This window comes from Saitoella complicata (genome assembly GCF_001661265.1).
Source record: "Saitoella complicata NRRL Y-17804 unplaced genomic scaffold SAICOscaffold_1, whole genome shotgun sequence".
Taxonomy (NCBI): Eukaryota; Fungi; Ascomycota; class Saitoellomycetes; order Saitoellales; family Saitoellaceae; genus Saitoella; species Saitoella complicata.
Window position 1 is genome coordinate 434,585 of NW_017566992.1, and position 23,027 is coordinate 457,611.

Sequence of the window (23,027 nt, forward strand, 5' to 3'; positions counted from 1 at the left end):
AAGGTGATTGCATTACATCCCGAAAAATCCCTGCGCACTACTCAACGGAAACTCATCCCATCCCATTCCCCCCGTACCTTCCCCTGCTCCGTACCCATCCACCTCCATCGCATCCGCCAGTACTTGTAGACCTCCTCCCTCGGGTATAGTGGTATACGTGGGTCCTCCGGCTGCTTGATCCGGAGCGCGCGGGTGGTCTCGATGCTGTACCTTCTCCAGAAACATCCTCACAACCCCGGCACACCTCCGTCCCATCCCAAACCCTTCCCTCTCCATCTCCTCAAAGATACCCAACACAACCCAAACACAGTCTTTCAACTCCTCCTCTTCCCTGCCCCTCCCCCTCATAGCTGGCGAGCGTAACAGGTATGCGATAGGGACGAGCACGGCGTGAAAGAGAAAGTAGGTGGTATACCACACCGCGACCTGGACCCTCGCCAATGCGGGGTGTTGGGCGCGGAAAGCATGGATTGAGACGGTCGTCTCTTTGGCGAGCTGGAGGCAGGTTCGTTTCCAGTCGTCTCCTTGATCTTCCGCTGATGAGGAACTGGCTGGGGAGAGGAGGAGGGAGCGCAGCATGACGGTGCGGAGATGGTCGGCACGCCAGTGGAGGAGTGCGCGGGGGAGGATTATGGTTTCTGGACAAAGTGTGCCGAGCTTCAGGTAACCTGTTAGGCCGTCCTTCCATTCTTTGATCTCGTTGTCGAACGCGTTCAGTTCCGTCCAATATGAAGACGTAGAGGGGGGTCGTTGCTGAGCAAGGAAGCGAAAGTAGACTCGCGTCGTGATGGTCGCGAGCTGTGCGGATGGCCGGAGTGTATGCATCTGTATGGCCATCGTCCCTCCTCCATCCCATGCACCATCACTGACAACAGCCGAAAGATTGACTTCCGCGATCTCTGCCTGGTCAAACACGATCGGTCGACCCAGAGCGAGATTCAACTCCACCTCCATCACCACAAGAGCCCACCAAACCCTCTTCCCCTCCTCATCCATCCCCTTCCCTCGTCCCAACCCGAGTCCAACGCCAATACGCCTCGCCAGACCTAGCATGGCGAACGCAGTGTTGGGCTGGTCACGCATTTGTGCCAGTTTGGCGAGTATAAGCAAAAGCTGCAAAAGTTGCAGAGTACCGGTCCCGAGAAGAGTCAACGTATCCAGCCCCTTGATAGCGCGGTCATAGAAATGCTCCGCAACCCCAAGCATCCCTCCTCCTCCTTGGCTTCCCAAAATCCCACTCCCGCCAGCGGTCGCTACACCCCCCGTCCCCCCAACCCACGCCCCAACAGCACAGACCCCACAAACTACCCCCGCCCACCCCGGGTCAATATCGATGACCCTCCCACCACCCCGGACCTGTCGACTATGCCGCGTCCTAAACGAGTATTCGTCAAGCAGTGGGTAAAGGGGGTGGAAGAGGTTGAAGTAGGTTGTTACGCAGGTGTGTTCGAGGGTGGGGGTCAAGGTAATGGGCGCGGTGGGGAGGTGAGGAAGGACAGGGGACGAGGCGCGGTAGGAGGGCGAATGGGTGAGAGAGGAGATGGAGTGGTTGGGGAGGAGGGAACGGAGGTAGTACGAGGCTGAGGTTGGGCCTAGGTAGCCGTTGTTTGTGGCTGGGAGGAGGCCGAGGCCGTCGGAGGGGTCGGTGAAGGGGAGGTCTGGAGTTGCGTTTCGTTCGTCCCAGGCGAGATGCGCTGGGAACGGAATGGGCAGGACGTCCTCGAAACTGGCGGTCGTGTCCTCTCCAACGGGTGGTAAAATCGTAGTGGTGACGCTTGGGGGTGGTGCGTGCGGCGCGGGCTGTTGAATCGACGGTGGAGCCGGGGAAGGCATTGGAGGCGCTGGAGGAACTGCATACACCCCGGGCATCGTGTGCTCCGGCGAATTGACAGAATGCACGGACCCAGAGTCAAACGAATGATGTGCAGCGGGAGCCACGGGCGACACAGATAGTGCCCCATGTCCACTCCTCTCATCCCCATACACAAACTCCACGGGCGGCAGCACAGGGGGCTCAGGCGGCTCAGGCGGCTCACCCCCATTCCTCTCCCACTCCTCAAACTCCTCCACTAACCCGCCTATCCCCCCTAGACCCCCACCCGCCCTCATTGCCGCTAGTTTGGCCTCTAACCAACTGATATACTTTCTCGTAACCGGGCTCCGCTTCGGCGGCGCAGAATACGTACATCGGCGAGAATAGTGAGAGCAGGTCGAACAGCGGGGATGGAGGGCGTCACATTTCATTTTGCGGCGTTTGCATTCGTCGCAGGCGTGCGGGAGTTTGTCTTTATCTTTTTCGCCTGAGCCTGAGCCTGAGCCTGAGCCTGAGCCAGAACCAGAGCCAGGATCGGCGGTTACTTTCATGACTGCTTTTGATCCAGCCGCTGAGGACTTGCGCCGTTTGGGGCTCGGGCGGCGGTGGTCCGTGCTTGATACCTGTCCACCATTGTTCTCGATCCGCTCAACCTCAGCTTGGGCGCCTGTTGAAGAAGACGAGTAGTCAAAGTTGTTGCTGCTGGGTTGCATACGCGCATGCCAAAGTTTGGTTGATGAAGTCCCTCACGCAGCTGCCTAAGCTGACGGGACCAGGCTATGGGTGTTTGTGTTTGTGTGATACACGTGTTTTGGTGAATCAATTCGACGGATCAAACGGGGTACAATGATCCGTTCGATGGGAGTTGGTCCTGTTGGTGTTGATATGACGCGGAGCATGTAGGGGATCCCCGGGTTTTGGTGGAGTACTTGGTGGGGCACATGTCCCTGGGAGCCTCGTTGCCCCGGACTCCCAGTTGCGCGCGGTCCGCAAAGTGCCGCCCGACAATTCAGCCGCGGGACCGCTTGCCTTCCTCGACCCGCAGTGAGTTGCATGAATTCCGTCTGCACCAAAACCGACTCATGACCGGTACAAGTGCTTCTCAATGCAATAGTTTCGTAAACGGTTCACTGGTTCTGCTGACCACAGAGCGCGCCGTGCCGTTTGCCAAAGGAGCCATGGTAGACGGGTGAGCAGTGGAGCGCGCAGTGCAGGAGGAGGGCGTAGAACGCGTGGTGCCAATAACGGTGCAGGTTTGACGGGAGTAGACGGAGCTACCGTTGACCGTCAAAGCACTCGGGCTGTCACCAAATGCAAAGTGATCGCTGGCGATGGAGGAAAGGCGGGTGTTGGTGTCGATGACATAGCCGTCGCGGTGCTCCTCGATTGCGTGCTTGGAGCCCAGCAGGAAAGGATAGAAGGCACGTTGTTGAAGTTGGTGAGAGAGAGTTGATAAGGTATAGAGAGTGGTTTGGGAGAGAGCGGTAGCCTTCTGCTGAGCTTGTTGCTGTCAGACGAGCGTTGGCAAGATGGTGGACTGGGTGGGATGGGGCGCTCTCTTAATTAACGAAGGGCCCAAACGCGTTTGGGCAGTCGCGCGCCAGGAATTGACAGAGTTTGGTCGCAGTTGCTCCTGTTGTAGACGTCATCGCTCTTTTTCAGGAACTCAGGAAACTTGAGCGTGTGTGTTCCAGGGCGGAATCGTGTGCGCGGTGTCATGTCGACAGCGCTAAGACGTTCAAATTTCCCGAATAGGCAGGCTAGGGCGATGTACTTGTCTGTCCCACTGCATGAGACAGCGCGAGGCAAGAAATCAGGTTGAGTTGTATCGTCATCTGCTCTCAATCGTGCCTCAGAAGAGCATCGGCTGCCTCACGTGGAAGTTGCAGCGCTCGCGTCCAGTCCGTCTTCCTCCGAACACGCATCATCGGCTCGCGTTCGAATGGCCTGCTATGTGAGCGGTGACGGATTATGAAGCCTCAACATCGTAGAGGGTGAGGAAGATTGAAATAACAAAGAGACACATTTCACTAAGCCCAATTGCTATAGAGAATGTTTCTTAGACTTCTTCGAAGCTTTGCGCGTATTTCCTTCGGTCGCGTCCAAACTGCCGCATTAGGAAGGCGCGTGAGAAGCAGGTCACACGTCACCGCAAAGACTACAATCGCGAAAAGTTAACGATCTAACAAATCGAACGATTCTTTCGTGCACAAAAAGCCCCTCCCATCCCACCTTCTCATTCTCTCCATCTTACCAAGTTACCAACAGCCAGCTCGAGCTTCTTGACCAAAAGTCATCCGAACGTACGACTATCACACTTGCTACATCTAACAAAGCTCAAGCAACTATCAATAACATGGCTGGCTGTTTTACCATCTTCACTGCCCCCGCCCAAGCTCTCTGCAGCTTGTTCGCCAGGAAGTCCACCTCTGCCGAGGCCGAACGCGAAAGAGAGTTGAACAAGACTCGTATCAACTGGACCGTGGAACATCCTGTATCCGACGCGTCTACCAACTGGGGTTCAAGGACCTCGTCCGCATACTCGACGGGAGGATCTATTCCTTCTCGCTCGTCCACCGCCGATGAGATAACCCCTCTCAACGCGCCGGCCAAGCCTGCGAAGAAAGCGAAGAGACCCAAGGCAAAGAAAGAGAAACTCCATGAGTTCTTCGACCAGAAGACACGTAAGTGGGTTTACCTCACCGAAAGTGAACTCGAGGACGAAGAGGAAGAGCCGCCGCTCAAGTATGCGCAGCACTGGAATAATGTGCACAGGATGAGGATGAGTAGTGGGGAGATGAAGAAGGCCGCGAATGGGAGGGTTACGGTTATCGGGATGGAGGCTTGTTAGAGGGATATGAAGAGGAGATGGGATGATGGGCTTAGTTTTCCTTTTTACTTTGTTCGTTTCTCGAGGGGGGCTCTCCGTCATTTAGGAGCCTCTCTCCGGAGTCTCTCGTTTGACGCGTCCTAAATCCCGACAGGCCGTCATGGTACGTGAAGACTCTGCATTTAATTCACTTTTTTGCATTCCGAAGAATGTTCCTCATCGTAGGCAACCTCGTAAACTCCATTCCTCCGTATCTCTTACCAAAAAACGCGTACGTGTACGTACGTGAGCTACAGCCCAGTATATACAATGCTTTATGGACAACGACTTACTCTGGTGAAGGCGATAGGAATGAGCGAAGAGGAATTCAGAGATTATTATATTTCTGCAATGAATTCGCGTAGTCAAATCGATATTATTCGGGGTATCCAGCCTTACTCGAGACTTCTATGTCCCACCTTCAGGCACTTAAACTAACTGTCGACCGTACTCACGACTTCTATGTCCATCTTCAGGTCCAAAATTTCAAGAAAACGTAAATCCTCCCACGGCTCCCAGCACATTCACCCCTGCATCCACCCGCATCCTCGGCAAACTTCACCTTATGCCTGAGTCTCGGCAGCAGGAGCCTTGAACGCCATAGGGATGATACCAGAGACGTGCATCTCGGGTCCATAGACTTGCATCTCCAAACCGAGAGCCTCGGAGCAAGCACGAATGGCCTTGAGAGCCTCCTGGTAGTTAGGTCCAGCACGTCTCACCCAAATCTGGGTACCATGAGCCTTAAGCGCCGTAGCATAATCTCCCAACGCACGAATAATACCATCAAAAGTCTTCTTCGTATTCGTAAAGTTCGCAATACCACCTCCAATGAACAAAATCAAGGGTTTAGCGGGGTTAGGCTGCGCACGAGTCATGAGGTCGAAGACGGTCTTGGCGTATTCGTAGGTTTGGGTTTCGGTTGGGGCACCGGAGTATTCGCCGTAGTTTGCGAGTTCGTCGGCGTAGCCTGCGGATGCGATGGCGTCGGCGTAAACGACGGAGGCACCTCCTCCGGCGACGAGGGTCCAGACGCGGCCCTTGGGGTTCAAGACGGTGAGTTTGAGGGAAGCACCGGTCTTTGCGTCAAGATCGGCAATATACGACTCCTCCTTCGTCTTCTCGCGTCCGAAAGGACCGGGCCATTCCATCTCGGGTCCGTGATCGTTGTCCGAGGGGGTACCGAGGCCCAAAGCGGTGTTGGAGCGGGCGATGGCCCACTTCGTTCCCGACTCGAATTCGGCGGTTTGGTCGAGCTTGGCGGCGAGGTCGAGGTAGTGGACTTCGGCGCCGGAGGAGGTGGGGATGACGACGAGGGGGTTGATCTCGAGGTAGGTGAACTGAGAGTCGACGTAGACGGCGTACAGGCGCATGATGAAGTCGGCCAAGACGTCGTGGACATCGGCGGGGACCTTGGAGAGGAGAGTAGAAATCAAAGTCTCGCGGGAGGGGAAGGAGGCGAGATCGACGGGGATGAGGATCTTCGCGGCCTTGGCGTCGACATCACCGACGTCGACACCACCCTCATGGGTGAAGAGGATCCAGTCACCCTCGCGGACAGAGTTGATGCAGATGTAGTACTCAGTGTTAGACTCGTGAGGAACAAAGGGCTCGACGAGGAACTGAGTGAGGTAACCATTGAGGTGCTCAACCTTCTGGTCCTTACCAGCGCGCTCACGGATCCATTCACGGGCGGTAGTCCAGTCCTTGTTCAAGCACAACAAACCGGCCTTTCCACGACGCTTGATGAGCATGTCGGGCTTGGCGACGAGCTTGTCGGTCTTGACCCATGAGTGGGTTTTCTCGACGTTGTTGAGAATCTCCTCGACGCGGGCAGCGTAGGCAGCTTCGTCGAACTTGTCCTCTGTGGTGAAGTCGGAGGGGGAGGGGAAGGCGATGGCGGCGAGCTTGGTGGCAGGGACCTGGGAGGGGGTCTTGTACTCGACGGTGGAGTTGACCGCAGGAGCGCGGTTGAGCCAATGGGCAAGGATGCACTTTCCGTCGTACTCTCTGATGGACTTGGCAGACATTGTACTGATGCGATTGACCCGGTGTCTTGTTTTGGAGGACTTCGAGGTGGAGGATAAAGGAGTTTTATGAAGCGACGAGGGCAGAGCGGTGGGGAACAGAACCGTTTATTCCCGACGAATTGAGGTGGAGAAGAGCAATTACAACAGCTGATCGGAGCATATGATCACTCATTTTGGAATCCCAACGTACCTCATCTACGACAGGCACTCCTCTACGTTATTGGTTCGTCCTCCAATTGTCAAATGGGGTGCTTCCCGGTGCATCTCATCTCGTACGCTGATTTGTGCGCGTCCTGCGAAGGCCGGCCCCAACGCCTGGAATGGTTCCAAGTAGCGAGAACACAAAGGTGCCGTCTGTTTCTCCCGTACGAGTAAACGTGCAACCCCTCACAACGTCCCACCCGTCGTTCCCCACCCCCCATTCTCGGCGCTCCGACCAGTTCAGCTTGTGAGCTCGTTATAACTCCTCCCTCCCCACACCTACTCTTGATCATCAAAACGAAGTGAGAGGACAAGACATATACACAATGGTCTCCACATCACCAAACGGCACCGCTACCCCTCCGCAGCGCAGGGCCAACGACCTCATTGAGCGTTTCCCTGAGACCGCTACTCCCTCCAACGAGCCCAATGAGCTCTTCCATGCCAAGACCCGTGCTTTCGTCTACGGAATGCAGCCCCGTGCCGTCCAGGGCATGCTCGACTTCGACTACATCTGTGGCCGCAAGATTCCCTCCGTCGCCGCCATCATCTACCCCTTCGGTGGTCAATTCATCTTGAAGCAGTACTGGGGTACCAAGGAAACTTTGTTGCCCGTCTACCGTACCGTCGACGAGGCCGTCAAGAACCACCCCGACGTCGATGTTGTCGTCAACTTTGCTTCCTCGCGTTCTGCGTACTCTGCTACCATGGAGTTGATGGACTACCCCCAACTCCGCTGTATCGCCATCATTGCCGAGGGTGTCCCCGAGCGTCGCGCCCGTGAGATCTCGGAGGTTGCGCGTCAGAAGGGCGTCACCATCATCGGTCCTGCAACCGTCGGTGGTATCAAGCCCGGATGCTTCAAGATCGGTAACACGGGTGGTATGATGGACAACATCGTCTCCTCCAAGCTTTACCGCCCTGGATCCGTTGGATATGTTTCTAAGTCTGGTGGTATGTCGAACGAGTTGAACAACATTATTTCTCAGGTTACGGATGGTGTGTATGAGGGTATCGCTATCGGTGGTGACAGGTACCCCGGTACTACCTTTACCGACCACTTGCTGCGTTACGAGGCCGACCCTAAGTGTAAGATCCTTGTCATGTTGGGTGAGGTCGGTGGTGTTGAGGAGTACCACGTCGTCGAGATGGTCAAGAACGGACAGATCAAGAAGCCCGTCGTCGCATGGGCTATCGGTACCTGTGCCGGTATGTTCACCACCGAGGTCCAGTTCGGGCACGCTGGTTCCTTCGCCAACTCCCAGCTCGAGACTGCCGCTGCCAAGAACTCTGCTATGAGGGAAGTCGGTATCCACGTCCCCAATACTTTCGAGGATCTTCCTGAGGTGTTGAAGAATGTTTACGACGACTTGGTCAAGGCGGGCAAGATCACCCCCGGACCCGAGCCCGAGCCACCAAAGATCCCCATCGACTACGCATGGGCCCAGGAACTCGGTCTCATCCGTAAGCCTGCTGCTTTCATCTCTACCATCTCCGATGACCGTGGTCAGGAACTTCTCTACGCCGGTATGCCCATCTCCAAGGTCTTCGAGGAGGACATCGGTATTGGTGGTGTCATCTCACTACTCTGGTTCCGTCGCCGTCTCCCATCCTACGCCACCAAGTTCCTCGAGATGGTCCTCATGCTCACCGCAGATCACGGTCCCGCCGTCTCTGGTGCATTGAACACCATCGTCACCACCCGTGCCGGAAAAGACTTGATCTCCTCCCTCGTCTCCGGTCTCCTCACCATCGGTACCCGATTCGGTGGTGCCCTCGATGGTGCCGCGACGGAATTCTCGAACGCCTTCGACAAGGGTCTTTCTCCCCGTGCTTTCGTCGACACTATGCGTAAGCAGAACAAGTTGATCCCTGGTATTGGACACAAGGTCAAGTCTCGCAACAACCCCGACTTGCGTGTCGAGTTGGTCAAGCAGTACGTCAAGGCCAACTTCCCCTCCACCAAGCTCTTGGATTACGCACTCGCCGTCGAGGCCGTTACCTCATCCAAGAAGGACAACCTCATCCTCAACGTCGATGGTGCTATCGCCGTGTGTGTCGTTGATTTGTTGCGTTCGTCTGGTGCGTTCACGCCCGAGGAGGGAGAGGAGTACTTGAAGCTTGGTGTTCTAAACGGAATGTTCGTCCTTGGACGTTCGATTGGTTTCATTGGACACCATTTGGATCAGAAGAGGTTGAAGACTGGGCTTTACAGGCATCCTTGGGATGATATCTCTTATGAGGCGCCAGGGTTGGCTGGACAGGGTGTTGCTGGTGCTATGGAGCAGAGAGTTGAGGTTGATGCTGTCAAGACTAAGCAGTAGGTGGAATGAGGCTATGAAGGTGGTTGGGTTGGGATTACATAAAGCGGGGTTTTGAGTCGAGCCAGGGTGCTTCGATGTAAGAGTGTGTTGATCACACATATACCATTTGTCTTTCTGCAGTTATTTAATTGATACGATATTATCATTCACTTTCCATGTGTACAGCTGCTTGAGGCTTTCAGCTTCTCCACTACTAATCTCGCGACAAAGCGAGCGAATTGTAAACTTCTCCAAAAGGTTTGGAAGAGGTAACCAGTTCGAGTGTATTGCAGCGCAAATTTCCTATACTGGGCAAGTTTCGTGCGACTAGCGTGTGTGGATCTCCCATCTTCGTCTCACGCCTTTCAGCGCAGTTCTTAGGGAAGGACTTTCGGCGGCTCAGACACGAGCCGGAGTAATAAGCGCAAGAGTTACCAAGTAACCGAGTGTGAGTTGCACGGACCACACTTTCTCCGGCTTTTCCAGCACTACGATCGAGCTGTACCGCTTTGAACACCGGTACCGGGCCGGCCCACAAGAGGCTCATGTCAGCGAAGCTCAGCCGTGCATATGGTGACGTTGCAAAGTAACCTTGTGCAAGCAAGGACGGACAACATGCGTGCTTTCTTTGACGAATTTTCCATCACACTGGGCCGTGCATACGTAGTAGTAGTCGTATTAGTAGTAGTAGTAGTAGTAGTAGTAGTAGTAGTAGTAGTAGTAGTAGTAGTAGTAGTAGTAGTAGTATTTGTAAACCGGATATTGCCCTAAGGCGATTACCAAGTAGTAGTACGAAGCTATGGTACATAGACAAAAATCCAAACCCGTGTCGAAGAATCTCTAATGTCTGCCCACCTACGATAACGTCACCTTAGAAGACGCCCAAAAGCGGCACGAAACGCCGCACGCGGCGATAACCTATCATAGAATTATGGACGTTTAAGCACGATAAGCTTTCTCTGTGTAGGGTGGCATGAGCTTGATGGAACGCTGTCGTCCGGAAGGACCGTGATCGTTCGGGACGAGGTTCCTTGAGTGTTGTTCTGCATAAGCTCTGTGGATATCGGTGTGCCGAGCCGCCAAGTCCTCTGTGCCGAGGGAATATCACTGGCCCGTCATGACGACAATAAGGTCTTCATGGAAGCGCCATTTTTCTGGTATCTGCGCCCGCACAGGTCTCTCTACCATAAGGATTCCGAAGCACGTGGAAGCACTCAAGGGAGCGTGGTTTGAAGAACAGAGTGATCACTACTTCATCCTCGGTTCTTTCCACTGAAAGGCGCATGGTCGGGTTGTTTGCTATCGTAATCATATGGAAAGCCGAGGCAGTATCCATCATATGCTTCGACCACACGCAAAGAAAATGCGTTATCTGTGTTAAGAGGGCTTTGGGCCATGAAGACAAATATAAGCTGTTAAGAGCCCAATACCAGCTCAGTGTCCATGATCATGGTTTCCTTCGAGATGCAATCCCCCGCCGTGACTGAGGGCCACTGCACGGCTGAGAAGGGTGGGATGCAGGCGTACGTTGCACACCAAACTGTCAATTCTTTCGTTTGGGACAATGTGTCCTATAATGTAAAGGACAAGTTGATCCTCGACAACATCTCTGGCTGCGTGAAGCGTGGTGAGTATATTTTCTGCCGGATTGAGATTCACCGGCTGACGTCTGAATCAGGTAGCCTGATGGCGATTATGGGTCCTTCGGGATGCGGCAAGACCTCTTGTATGTATCGTGCACGTCTTGGATACTCGCGTACTGACCCCTTGTACAGTGCTCAATATCTTGTCAGCCCGAGTCAAAGGTTCCTCCGTATCGGGTGAGGTGTTCGCAGATTCAACGACCAAGCCTGTCTGCCGCTTTGTTGAACAGGAGGACAACCTTATCGGCGTCTTGACTGTCCGCGAAACCCTTATGTTTGCAGCGAAGCTCGACCTTCCAAAGTCCGTAACACGCAAGGAGAGGGAGGAGCTGGTGGATGGCTTGATAAAGATCTTCGGCTTGGAGGATGTCCGCAACGTCAAGATTGGTACGGCTATACAAAAAGGTATCAGTGGAGGTCAGAAGAGGAGAGTGTCGATTGCAAGCCAGTTGATCAGTTTGCCTCCTGTTGTCTTCCTGGGTGAGTCGTTGTTGGAAGAGGTCCGCCGATATTTAAGTGACTGACAGAGTGTTAGACGAGCCGACCTCTGGCCTTGATTCCGAAGCTGCCTTCTGTGTCATGCGTGACATGCGCAAAATGGCTCAACAATTCAACATGATCATCATCGCGACCGTCCATCAGCCCTCCACCGTGGTCTTCAACCTGTTCGATGACTTGCTTCTCCTGTCGAAAGGGAAGACGGTATACTGCGGGAAGCGCGAAGAGTATGTCTCACACTTCCCCCGTCATACACCGAGCTAACCATCTGTAGGTCTGAAGACTTCTTTGCCGCTCATGATGTCGTGATCGCCGTACACGCAAACCTCGCTGAGGTCTACCTCTCCGTCATCGACACCGACTTCGCGGTCGACAAAGGCGCAGCAGAGCGTCGCCTGAACAACCTCACAAACAGCTGGAAGGGTTACGTCAACTCACTCAGCATTCCGTCAAGTACGAAGGATGACACCACCCTCATCGTCCATTCAGTTTCCTCGCCGAGTACTCCGACCGAGGCTAATGATTCGGAAGTGGTGCCCACCCGTCGCGGACCCTCCTTTCTGTATATCCTCTGGGTCCTCTGTCATCGCTCAACCCTCAACGCAATGAGGAACATGCTGGCATACTGGCTTCGCGTTGTCATGTACATGGCTCTCGGCGTAGTGATGGGCACAACCTTCTTCCACCCACCCCTCACGCAAGAACGTTTCCCGGATCGCTACCACGCGATGTACTTCGGGATGTGTTTCGCTTCCTTCATGTCCGTCGCTGGTGTACCCGCCTTTCTCGAGGAGAGAGCCGTTTTTTGTCGTGAGCGTGCAAATGGCCAGTATGGTGTCCTGCACTTCAGTGTTGCTAATGCCCTCGTGTCTTCTCCTTTCGTGCTGCTCGTTATCTTGGGATACACCCTGGTGATGTACTGGGGCGTTCAACTCAAGGAAACCGCCTCCGGCTTCCTCATCTTCCTCCTGTTCAACTGGCTCAACTTCCTCGCAGCCGAAGCACAAGTCGTCTTTGTGTCATCCATGATGCCGAACTTCGTCATCGCGCTCACTCAAGTCGCCTTCTTAAACGGTCTTTGGATGGTATTGGCGGGATTGGTGAGTCGCCCATTATTGCCCAAGTTTTGGAAGTACACCTTCGCGAATTTAGACTACCAGCGTTATGTCTGGGAAACTCTTGCAGTGAATGAATTCGGCGGAAGAGAGTTCGAGTGCACGCCCACGCCTGCTGGTTGTGTCTGTCAATATGCGGACGCTCTGAACGCACACTGTAAGTGGAGCGGTGACACCTATTTAGAGTCACTGCAGTATGGTAATGTCAAGATATGGGAGTGGTTTGTACGTACCCTTTCACCTTTCCTTTTCGACGGGAACTGACATGGAATGATAGGCCGTTCTCATCAGTATTATCATCATCTTCCGCAGTCTCGCCGCCGTCGCCTTGTTTTACCGCAGGAAGTGACGGATGAGGACGCGACCAAACGAGTTTCGTCCGAGTTTCTTGGAATGCGCGTTTTGTGAATAATCTTCTCCATTACTCACCTATGTATTATACATTGATGCCTGTAGGCTGTATGTCGGTATCATAATGCAATCGTCCAGTCTATCTCTTCGCTGCTTCCTCCAAACTCTGCGCCTCAATGCGACTTAGCAACAGCGCAAATTCCAAATCCTCCTCCTCCGTCGTCTTGCCCCTTCGTAACCGCGGATCAGGGCTGACAGTGACATGACTGAAGCTTTGTTGTCTTGCGGGGTTAGAGGCGACGGGTGGTGAGCGTATAGCAGGTGATGGACTTGCCCATGGTGAGCGAGAGGCAGGAGGTGACGAAGGTGCCGGGGTGTCGTGTTGTGACCGATCGAAGATGTAAACCGATTCGTCGAAGCTCTCCTCCCCTTCATCAACCTCTTCATCCACGAAACTCTTCACCACTTCATCCGCAGCCTCTTCATGCGGTGACGACGCACTCGACCCCTGTTCCGCCTCCAACGCACTCAACCTCAAAGCCTCCCTCAACCCCTCCTCCTCATCCTCAAACCTCGTCTCCTCAATCTTTCCCGCCACCGTCCTGTCCGTCTCCGCCTCCGCACTAATCATCGTCACATACGCAATCATCTCACTCTCTGTCATGCCCTCAACCCCATCCCCCAAGCCTCCATTATACTTCTTCACGACCTTCTCCCTGCGTTCCCGGGCGCCTCGTTCGGTCTGCATGTTTGTACGGAGCTCGGCTTCGTCGATGGAGATCTCTTTTTGGAGTTTCATTTTTCCGAAAACGTTGCCGTTGCCGTTCGAGTTCTTTTTCTTGCCCAGCGGGAGACGCTTCCCCTGCCTCCGATACACGACCCCAAAATCCCACGTCTTCAAATCCGAGCCAATCGCGACGACGCCCTTACATCCCCACGCCCGAACCCACCTCGCTGCGAAACGTAACCGGTCATTCATCGACGCAGATCCAGCGTTGGCTTCGATGACCCTCTGCAATTTCTTGGAGAGCTTGTTGTTGATTTGACGGCATAGGTCACCAGTGAGTGGATCATATGCCCTAACCACACCATCAACAAACCCAACCACCAAAACCAACGGGGTCATATGTAAACTCGTAACCTCAGCATCATGTGCCGGGATAATAACCCTGGGTTTAATGTGAGTAGCCCCGTCCTCCGCCTCATCCTGAGCGTTCCAGACACAGACGACGCCAGTCTCGTCTCCCGTCGCGAAGAATCGTGCGCCGCCACCGGGGTTAGAGGTCGATGTCCCGTGGAGTGGAAGATCCTGTGATTCGTCGACATACATGGCTGTGATCTGGGCTTCGTGTCCGCCCTTGAACTCTACGATCTTCGTCGAGACTTTGGGTTGCATCGGAACGCGTTGCGTCACGGTACCAGTCGTAACGAAGACGTACCCCCTCTCAAAATCCACACCGACGAAGGGAGCTGTGTGGTTCGAGAGCGGCGCACCATCCTCGGGAGTCTCAAGCGGCGGCGTAACCTTCCTCAACACCCCGTCGCCATTGCAAGGGTTCCCCTCCATAACATATACCTCACCAGCGGTGTTACATAGAACTAACACCTCCTTCTCCTCATGATACAGAATATCCGTAACCGGGTAATGGCCTTGATCACCCAAGTCGTACTGCGCAACCTGCGTCCCCGAAAACACATCCCAAACCCTCACCAACCCATCCACAGCCCCCACACTAACAACACCCGCCTTCCCTCTCTCAAAATGCGACGCAGCCCAAACTCTTGTCACAGGTCCAAAATGCCCACCGGCGAAGTAGCGCCATGTCCGTTCCGTGGCTTTGGATTGGAGGAAGTGGCACCCGACGTAGCCGTTTGAGAAGCCACAGGCGATGGCGGAGGGGGCGAGGGAGTAGGTTGTCATATCTACCGCGCTCGTTGGGGTGCCGCCGGCGAAGAGGAGGTCTTTGGCCACTTTACCGGTGGTGTAATCTGCGACGGAAAAGATACCGTGTCCGTTGGCGATGATGACGCGGTCACTCTTCTCCGTGACATGGAAGGAATCAACTAGTCCGATGCGTGAATCAAGAGAGTTTGATGGGCCACGTCCACGTTCCCATTTACGGATTTGGTCGGCGCGGGAGCAGTATTCGTCTCGCCAGAGACCGGTGGAGACGAGAGAGGGGAATGAGGTGATGTTTGCGAAGCGTCGGAGGAATGCGGCACGCCATGCTGAATCGTCTTTGATGAGGTGGTACCAAGGACGGCAGACGAGCATTGCGTCATTGAGACTAAGGGGGTCGAGAAAAGTGAAGATGTGCAGTAAGATCTCTGTCCCCAAAACGATAAGTTACCACAAGAAGGTCAATGAAAGAGGAACGAACCCGTTGGAGTAGCATTTATCGTGCATTTACCCGCGGGTTGAGACTTTCCTCCACTTCCATTCGTCCCCTTCCCTTTACTCGCCTTCCAACTTGCGCTCTCGGACGCGGTACTCGATCGGCGTCGAGTGGTGTACGCAGAGCGCGATGATTCTGTTGAGCTTGATCCATGATTGTAATTCGAGTTGCGGCGACGAGAGGGTGTGGGTATTACTTCTGGGTAATCTTGTTCTTCGAAAGCGGTGTTGGAGTGATCTTGCATAAAGCTATTGAACGGTAAAATTGCTAAGATGGAGGAAGTTGAAACGGCGAATGCGTTTGTGACTTCCCGAGCTGGAGAGCTTGAGGTGAAAGATATGGTGGAGTGTTTGTTGATTCGCCTCCAATGACGACTCGTTCGTACTGTATGTGATCGAGCGTGCGTTTCACTTGCATCGACGTGCAGGTGTGCGTGTGAACGAATTCGGCATTTGAGTGGTCGGGACGTGTAACGTAGATACGCGACGAATTGGGAGAACACAATGGAATCGGCAACGGATACGAGAAACAACCTGAATTGAACGGAAAAGAGTCTGGATGATAAGCAGTCCCACGTTTTGGCCAAGGTATGACTGGGCGTGCGCACAGGCAGCGCGTACAGCCTGCGATGGACCGCGTCTCTGTCATCCGCGACGACGTTGCAATTGACGTTTGGAATGTCCGCAAGGGTCATGAAGAGGACCCATACCTATACAAATGCGCCATCCATGAGGCGCAATGTTTTGTACAATAAGCTAAATGACCCTGTGAAGGCGTGCCGGTATGAAGTATTGCGCAGTCATCATCCGACCTCTTCTGGGCCAAAATGCGAACGCCCAGGTCCAGAGAGCAGTTGCAAATACGAGATAGATATCGGGATGAAGCGCACGAATGGCAACTGCGAGAAATTCTCCGACGCCCTCCGCCCTCCTCTCCACCAATAGGCATCACTCCAGCTCCTCCTTCCGTATGCGCAGCCGCACCCCACGCAACCCAATCTCAGCCGGAGAATTACTTCCTCCACAATCGCAACCCCCTTTCATCGACAAGATTTCCGTTGTTTACACTTCGTCAACGGCTAAGCTTTGCTCTCTGTGCACTGATGCGCGCCTGCGCAGCATTCAAGCAATTCGCGCGCGGAAGGCTTCACGGATGGGAAGGGAGTTAGGGGGCGATCCGCATCTTGAAGCGGCCATATGTTCATTTGCATGAAACGGCGCCGATGGAAGACCCTGCGAGTTTAAGGCTCAGCTGGCTTATGGCTGCCTGTGTTATGAGGGATGCTTGCATCGGGTAAAGGCCCGTTGCACAAGGGGGTGGCGACGGCTGCTTCGGCACCAGCTGGTTTGGGCTGTGAAACTCTTCATAAACGGCAGAGGACCCCGATGTTCGGAAGACGGTACCGCATCGCAGGGAGAGCAACGTTCGGTAATAGGTCACTCACTCAGTCATTCTTTTTACTGGATCACCGACGTTCGTTCTCGATTAAACTATATACTCATCAGCGACATACCTGATCAGCTACAACTATGCGTATCCTCGACGTTCTCTTGGGCACAGCCCTCATGGGCGCTCTCGTCTCTGCGAAGCCCCTTCACGAGCATCACGCTCTTTCTAAGCGTGCAACAACTTGCTCAAACTTGGTTGTCGATGACTACAACTCCGCATCCCAGTTGGCTTCCGGAGTGAACGACCTTGGGTTCAAGACCAACTCGGACGGTACCGCGGCGCTCTCAATCGTCACTTCCGGCTCCGGCGGAAAGCTCCAGATCGTGCCTAAGAAGGGTGGTCACTTCTTCTCCAACTTGAAGTGTCAGGCTGTTTCCGGTTACAGCGGTCTCCAGTTCTCCGTTGCTGGACCCTCTGGCGCAAGCGTCCAAGTCGTCGTTCACTACTTTAACTCGGCAAGCACTTGTGCCCCCTACGGTACCGCCAACTACAAATCCGCTACCTATACCATCACCGGCCTCTCCTCTAACGCAAAGCGCATCTCCATCCCCTGGACGACGCTTGGCATCTCCTCTACCGATATCGTCTCCCAGGTCTACTTGGAGAACTTCTCGGTTGCGGAACAGACCTACTCGGTCTGGCAGTTGGCGTTGACCTGCATTCCCCCAGCGCAGACCACGGTTAAGGCCGCGACGTGTACGAGTGCCGCGAGTGGGAACTACGGGTTGATCGACGACTTTAATGTTGTCAAGTCTACCAACGACCTCGGTGGTGCTACTGGAGATGACGGAACGTGCTCTTCGGCTGCTGTTGTTTCAGGGAAGAACAAGATTCAAATCGTGCCCAAGTCGACTACGTCTTCGTACTGGTACTCCGATGTTGGGTGTCAGTCTCTTACCAAGTTTACTGGTGTTCAGTTTAGTTTGGCGGGACCCAGCGGTGGCGCCGTTACCGTCGAACTCGAGTATTACGCCTCCTCGAGCGCATGCTCTTCTGGCTCTTCCGTCAAGTATGTCACCTGGACCGCTACCGGGCTTTCCTCGAACGCGAAGAGGATCAGTATCCCGTTCAACCAGGTCGGAATCGATCCCACCACGAATGTGTTGTCCTCGATCAAGTTGAAGAGTTTCTCGAGTACGGGTACGTTCACGGTGTGGCAGTTGGCGTTGACTTGTCCTGCTACGCCTACGACGACGTCTTCGGTTCGGTCTTCTACCACCAGCCGGGCTGCTTCCAGCTCTTCCGTCCGCGTCTCCTCTTCTTCTTCCGCCGTTCGCTCTTCAAGCTCCGCTGTCAGTTCCGTTGTCAGTTCCGCATCAAGCTCAGCCCAATACCCGGCCTACACCGGCGTGACCTACCCCGACACCCCCCTCTCCTTCGCCGCCTCTGATTACTCCTCCCCCGGCAAATACTTCCAACCCCAAACCGGTCCCGGCTCCAAGATCTTGAACGGAACCTGTACCTGGTACACCGGTTGTAACTCCCAAAACGGATGTGGTAAGCAGCCTGTGAAGGGTTACACCGCCGCTCTCTCCTCTTACCTCTTTGGGTCTGCTGCGGGGTATGGAAGCGCATGTGGTAGGTGCTTTAAGCTGCAGGGTTATGAAGACCCTTTCCAGCCGGGTGTTGTGTTGGGTACGCCGGCGGTTGTGGTTAAGGTCACGGATAAGTGTCCAGCTGGTTCTCTCGACCCTCTCTGTTCCCAAACCGAAGAAACTCCCCTCAACAGCTACGGCGCACTCGCCAACTTCGATCTCTGCAAAGACACCGGCTCATTCCCGGCGTTCTTTGACCCTGCACATGATATGGTGCTTTGCTCCTGGTATGAAGTTGATTGTGTGGAGTGGGAGGGAATTGATGGTGGGTTTGGAAGCACGAATGCTACGGATTATTGGGGTGGGTATGGATGTTTGGCTGGGGACAGTGCGGACTTTTGGCCTGAGCAGGATGGGTGTCCGAACAACGGGGAGGCGCAGCATTATTGTGATATTCACTCGTGTTCGAGTAGTGCGGCGAGCTCGGCTTCTGCGAGTGCGAGTGCCAGTGCCAGCGGAAGTGCTAGTTCGAATGTGAGGAGCACGGCGGCGTCGTCGACGGTGGCCAGTGTGACTGCTACTGTTACTCCGCTATGAAGGAGCAGATGGTGATATAAAAGGACATTTTGTTTTTGGTCAAAATTTGATAATGTGGGATGGTTCGCTTTACAACATGGGATAACGTCAACGTTATACGGACATTCCTGGACTTTGATAGTTAACAATACGTAATGAATCAAGATTAATCACTTCTTACATATGCCCCCTCCACCCTTTTTCTTAGAGTCTACCAGAAACTAGCGATATGCATTGTCCAAGGCTCTGCCGTTCTCGTTCGGGAAGTGTAACCTTATTATACCTCATGGACACGGGGGTTCATGGAGTTTATGTTTCAATTACAGTACATGTACGTCTAAGTCGATGACCGTATCATATTATGACCAGATCCAGAATACCTTGTGCTCCAAAAACAGAATGTCCAATCCAAATTCAAGCCTCCTCCTGGCTCATCTCTTTCGCCTTATCTGCCATCTGATCCCAATCACCCCAAAACACAGCATACGTCAACAACGTTGCAATCACCACCAGCGCAATCGTGATCCCAGCCCATAACCCGTACAACCCCCACCCGGCCTTGAAAGCAAGTGGGATACCCAACGGCAGGGCGATGACGTAGTATGCGAAAACGTTTGCGTATCCCCCGATCTTCTGCCTTCCCTGACCTCGGAGGACACCACCCGAAATCGCGGTGACGGAGTCGAAAATCTGATAGAATGCACCGAGTGGAAGGACGTTCGCAACGATCGTCACGACCTCCTCATCCCCCGAAAACAGATACCCCCACCGATGCCTCACCATCACCAACCAAAAACTATTGAACGCTCCCACAGCAACCGCAACTAAAATCGCCACATTCGCCGCTGTCTTGGCGGGCTTCGGTAATCCCGCTCCCAACAGATTTCCAACCCGCGTGCTCGCCGCAACAGAAACCGCAAACGGAATCTGGAAGGTCAAGCTCGTCGTGGTCGAGAGGACAGACTGTGCAGCAAGGTATGCTGTCCCCAAGAAACTCGCCGCGAGAGCCAAAATCTCGAATGCCCACCACTCAGAACAAACCATAAAGACCCCCGGCACAGCCAACTGAATCATCGGACCCCAACCACTGAACGCTTCGCGTTTGAATCCATCCCAGCCTTGTTTGCCATCAATGAATTTGATGTACAGGGCGCCAAGGATGGCCATGAGCCACCATGTAAAAGACACCGCGATGGGTGCGCCGATGAACCCGAGTCCGACCTTTGGATGCCATACAAGGACGTAATTGAGGACGATGTTCAACGGTGCGGCGATGAAGAGGATGTATGTCCCCGCTTTGAAGAGACCCATCGCCTGCAAATACCTCTTCATCGCCTCGAAACAGGCATACCCAGGTGCTCCGATCATCAAAATCTTCAAGTACTTCCCCGCCAGATGCGCCAATGCCGGTTCTTGTCCAAGCGCCAGGAGTAATCGTTCAGCATTCAACCACATCGCGGCAACAGGTCCAAAGCAGATCAACATCAACAGCATGACACATCTCTGTAGATGCAACCCCAAAAGCTTCGTATTACCAGCTCCATATGCCTGTGCAGCAAGCGTGTCCAGTGCAGTAGCAACACCCTGGAACAGCGAGATACCCGTGATCACAGCCGTCATGGAGCCAAGCGAAGACGCAGCTAACTCCGTCTTCCCCAGATGTCCAGTGGAGAAGACAGACGCCATAGCTTCCGAATACTGTAGCGTGGAGGTGATGACCATCGGAACGGCGTATTTGACCAATACACCAAGCTCATGCCTCCATGTCGTCTCCGTCGCCTCCCACGGCATTCGTGCCTCTCCCTCATCATCAGATCCAAAAACTGCCGCACCATCATCCCCATCCTCATCCCGCTCCAAAATAGCTCCGTAGTTCGCCGGCGCACCTCCACCGATTCTGGGACTCTTCTGCGCCTTGAGAAGTGCTTTGGACTCATTAACCATATGTCTTTCCTCCTCCTCCAGATCCTCCCGTTCCTCTTCGTTGAGCGCATTTGCCGGAACCGGATCCGCACTCAGCAACTTCGGTCTGGCGCCTCCATACACGAAACTCGGTCTCCGATACGAGCTTGACAGATGTTTCCCATTCAGCGCTTCCTCAGCAGCCTCGCCTCCACTCCGTCTCCGTCTCGCCGGGGCAGCGACTGGGGTAGCGATCCCACCATCACTCACCGCATCTTCGTCGTCGTAAGTGGACGCCTTGACATACCTCCCACCACTACCCCTCGAACTCCTCCGACTCGCATCCGGATGAAAAATATTACTCGGCTTCTTACCGCTCATCGAAGGACCCATCACGACAAGCTGGTGAATAAATGCTGATTCTTGAATCTCGGCCAAACTTTTCGAGTCAAGACGCGGCCTACATCATGGCAGCTGCAGGCCAGCGCACGTTTGCAACACCAGTCATCGATATCCACGGAGAGGCTCGAGTTGTCATGAGTCTTATTGTTAGGTAAGGTAAGAATGATGAACGAACAGAAAAACTACCCGCTTGCCCATTCATTGTGTAAAAAGAAAACCATCCCGTATCCATCTGCTCTCTCTGCTTAAAAGCCTTCTCTTGAGCCGTGTAAACCCCAGTCTTCTTCCCTAGGCCTTGTTACCTCTTGCCATCCTCTTCCCTTGTAACACCACTATTACGTCTAACGCCACTTCTTCTGACCAATCATAGACCATATAGGTACATCTAAGCCGCCTGCGTCTCCGCCGCCCTCTTCGCAGCCTCTCTCTCCGCCTTCTTCGCCTTCAACAATTCCTTCACCCTAGCCTGGGGTGCCATCTTCGTCTCCTCACTCGCCACATTCACCTCCTCCGGCTTGGTGTGTACAACCTCCTTCACCAACGTCTCAGGCGTAGATTCCGACGACCCAACTGAACTCTCGGTCTCCATCTCCACAGGCCCCTCAAGCACAACCTCAACCTTCGGCTCTGCGATCGAAGAGGGTGGTGTGGAAGATCCATTCGTGACGAGGGAAGGAGTATAAATCTCCGGCCGTGCCTGCTCTGCCTCTTCTTTCCTCTCCACGTTTGCGACCTCCTTTTCCTTCTTCTCCTTCTCCTCCTCAGCCTCGACCTTCGATTCGTCGTGGAGCTGCTCAGCCCGTTCCTCCGCCCCAACCTCCTCACTAATTCTCTTAGAGGCCATAGAAGGCTGCCTCACCGGTCCCGTTCGCAACATCTGATGCTGAGGAACCGGCGGCGGTCCCTGGTTCTGGTTCTGATTCTGGTTCATAGACGCGGGATCACGCGGAGCACCCTGGTACTGAACAGCCTGGCCTCTTTGCGGACCCCGGTATCCAGCAACAGGCGGCGGCGGACCCATCGACACACTCGAAATCGATGGAATAGGGCTAGCGGAAGAGCTGGGAGAAGATTGTCCGTTACTGTAGGATCCAGATGGGTGGGGTGAGTGACGCGCGAATTGGCCAGAAGGGCGAGGTGACATCCGAGGCGTGCTTGATCGACGATGGGATTGTTCGAGCATTGATGGTGGGAGGTCGTTCCAGCCCTACGAAAGAGACAATTAGCATACACTCCCGTACTACCACTCCCAGATATTAGCATACCTCAGAAGGCCGATAAGAAGCCAACGAACTCGAACTTCCATTCGCCAACAGATTCCCTCGACTCCCATTGGGGCCGGCCCCACTCCCCGTACTCATCGTATCACTCCTTACCAACCCCGCAAGTCCATAGACCGACCCCCTCGAATTCCCCGTCCTCAGAGTCCGTCCAAGCGTATCCGCCGCCGCCTCCCTCTGCTGCTTCTCGTCAAACACCGGAATCATAGCATCATCAAACCCAGATGTACTGAGTACATGTAGGAGGTTCGGAGACTGGATATGCGAGGGAATGGAGGGATGTGAGAAGGAGGTCGTTGAGTCCGGGAAGTCTTCGCCTGTTGAGGAGTCGAAGGAGTCTCGGGCTTTGGAGGTGTGTTCTGATGATGAGGATCGCTTAAATAATTGCTTTAGTTTGCCGAACATTGCCGTCGTTGCGTTTCGTTAACGCGTTGGATGTATCGGTAGAAGCGATTGAGCCGGTATATATGCGAACAAAGAAAACGATGGACAGAAGCGAATGAATGCTGCCCTCAAGACACGGTACACGCGTCTTAACTCTAGGCGAATGCTAGAATGAATGCTGTCGTCGGACCCTTTACGCTCGGCTCGGTTCAACGCCTGTGTGTGGGAGGGTACACTCTGTCAAGTCCAAGTTCTGCGAGTGTCCCCCAATTGCAAGCTT

The 23,027-nt window shown here is 54.1% G+C and overlaps 10 protein-coding genes across 10 annotated transcripts; 4 read left to right on the top strand and 6 right to left on the bottom strand.

Annotated features, from left to right (window-relative positions):
* Positions 1–12: 12 nt before the first annotated feature.
* SAICODRAFT_4328 (uncharacterized protein) lies at positions 13–2,109 on the bottom strand (the record flags this gene model as incomplete). Its single annotated transcript, XM_019168730.1, has 1 exon — positions 13–2,109. One exon carries the CDS (start codon positions 2,107–2,109, stop codon positions 13–15), a length of 2,097 nt encoding a protein of 698 aa, XP_019027243.1.
* On the bottom strand, positions 2,101–2,283 carry SAICODRAFT_50164 (lactose regulatory protein; the record flags this gene model as incomplete). Its single annotated transcript, XM_019168995.1, has 1 exon — positions 2,101–2,283. A coding segment is annotated over one exon (183 nt), but the record flags the coding sequence as incomplete, so codon positions are not given.
* A 1,752-nt stretch (positions 2,284–4,035) lies between these two features.
* SAICODRAFT_224880 (uncharacterized protein) lies at positions 4,036–4,735 on the top strand (the record flags this gene model as incomplete). The annotated part of the gene is made up of 1 exon (XM_019166587.1): positions 4,036–4,735. A coding segment is annotated over one exon (629 nt), but the record flags the coding sequence as incomplete, so codon positions are not given.
* A 488-nt stretch (positions 4,736–5,223) lies between these two features.
* Positions 5,224–6,951, bottom strand: ACL2 (putative ATP-citrate synthase subunit 2). Its single transcript, XM_019170396.1, has one exon. The coding sequence runs from the start codon at positions 6,710–6,712 to the stop codon at positions 5,246–5,248; it is 1,467 nt and encodes a 488-aa protein (XP_019027246.1). The 5' UTR covers positions 6,713–6,951; the 3' UTR covers positions 5,224–5,245.
* Positions 6,952–7,239: 288 nt separating this feature from the next.
* On the top strand, positions 7,240–9,237 carry ACL1 (putative ATP-citrate synthase subunit 1; the record flags this gene model as incomplete). The annotated part of the gene is made up of 1 exon (XM_019169051.1): positions 7,240–9,237. The coding sequence occupies one exon, from the start codon at positions 7,240–7,242 to the stop codon at positions 9,235–9,237; it is 1,998 nt and encodes a 665-aa protein (XP_019027247.1).
* Positions 9,238–10,680: 1,443 nt separating this feature from the next.
* Positions 10,681–12,821, top strand: SAICODRAFT_51746 (ABC transporter; the record flags this gene model as incomplete). The annotated part of the gene is made up of 6 exons (XM_019169087.1): positions 10,681–10,847; positions 10,899–10,942; positions 10,992–11,339; positions 11,389–11,584; positions 11,632–12,697; positions 12,750–12,821. The coding sequence occupies 6 exons, from the start codon at positions 10,681–10,683 to the stop codon at positions 12,819–12,821; spliced, it is 1,893 nt and encodes a 630-aa protein (XP_019027248.1).
* Positions 12,822–12,962: 141 nt separating this feature from the next.
* On the bottom strand, positions 12,963–15,098 carry SAICODRAFT_22545 (WD40 repeat-like protein; the record flags this gene model as incomplete). Its single annotated transcript, XM_019166597.1, has 1 exon — positions 12,963–15,098. The coding sequence occupies one exon, from the start codon at positions 15,096–15,098 to the stop codon at positions 12,963–12,965; it is 2,136 nt and encodes a 711-aa protein (XP_019027249.1).
* Positions 15,099–18,128: 3,030 nt separating this feature from the next.
* On the top strand, positions 18,129–18,800 carry SAICODRAFT_51872 (uncharacterized protein; the record flags this gene model as incomplete). Its single annotated transcript, XM_019169100.1, has 1 exon — positions 18,129–18,800. A coding segment is annotated over one exon (672 nt), but the record flags the coding sequence as incomplete, so codon positions are not given.
* A 393-nt stretch (positions 18,801–19,193) lies between these two features.
* SAICODRAFT_50994 (MATE efflux family protein) lies at positions 19,194–20,570 on the bottom strand (the record flags this gene model as incomplete). Its single annotated transcript, XM_019169026.1, has 1 exon — positions 19,194–20,570. The coding sequence occupies one exon, from the start codon at positions 20,568–20,570 to the stop codon at positions 19,194–19,196; it is 1,377 nt and encodes a 458-aa protein (XP_019027251.1).
* An 898-nt stretch (positions 20,571–21,468) lies between these two features.
* SAICODRAFT_68520 (uncharacterized protein) lies at positions 21,469–22,986 on the bottom strand (the record flags this gene model as incomplete). Its single annotated transcript, XM_019170397.1, has 2 exons — positions 22,349–22,986; positions 21,469–22,290 (listed from the first exon to the last, which is right to left on the bottom strand). Exons 1-2 carry the CDS (start codon positions 22,766–22,768, stop codon positions 21,469–21,471), a joined length of 1,242 nt encoding a protein of 413 aa, XP_019027252.1. The 5' UTR covers positions 22,769–22,986.
* Positions 22,987–23,027: the final 41 nt, after the last annotated feature.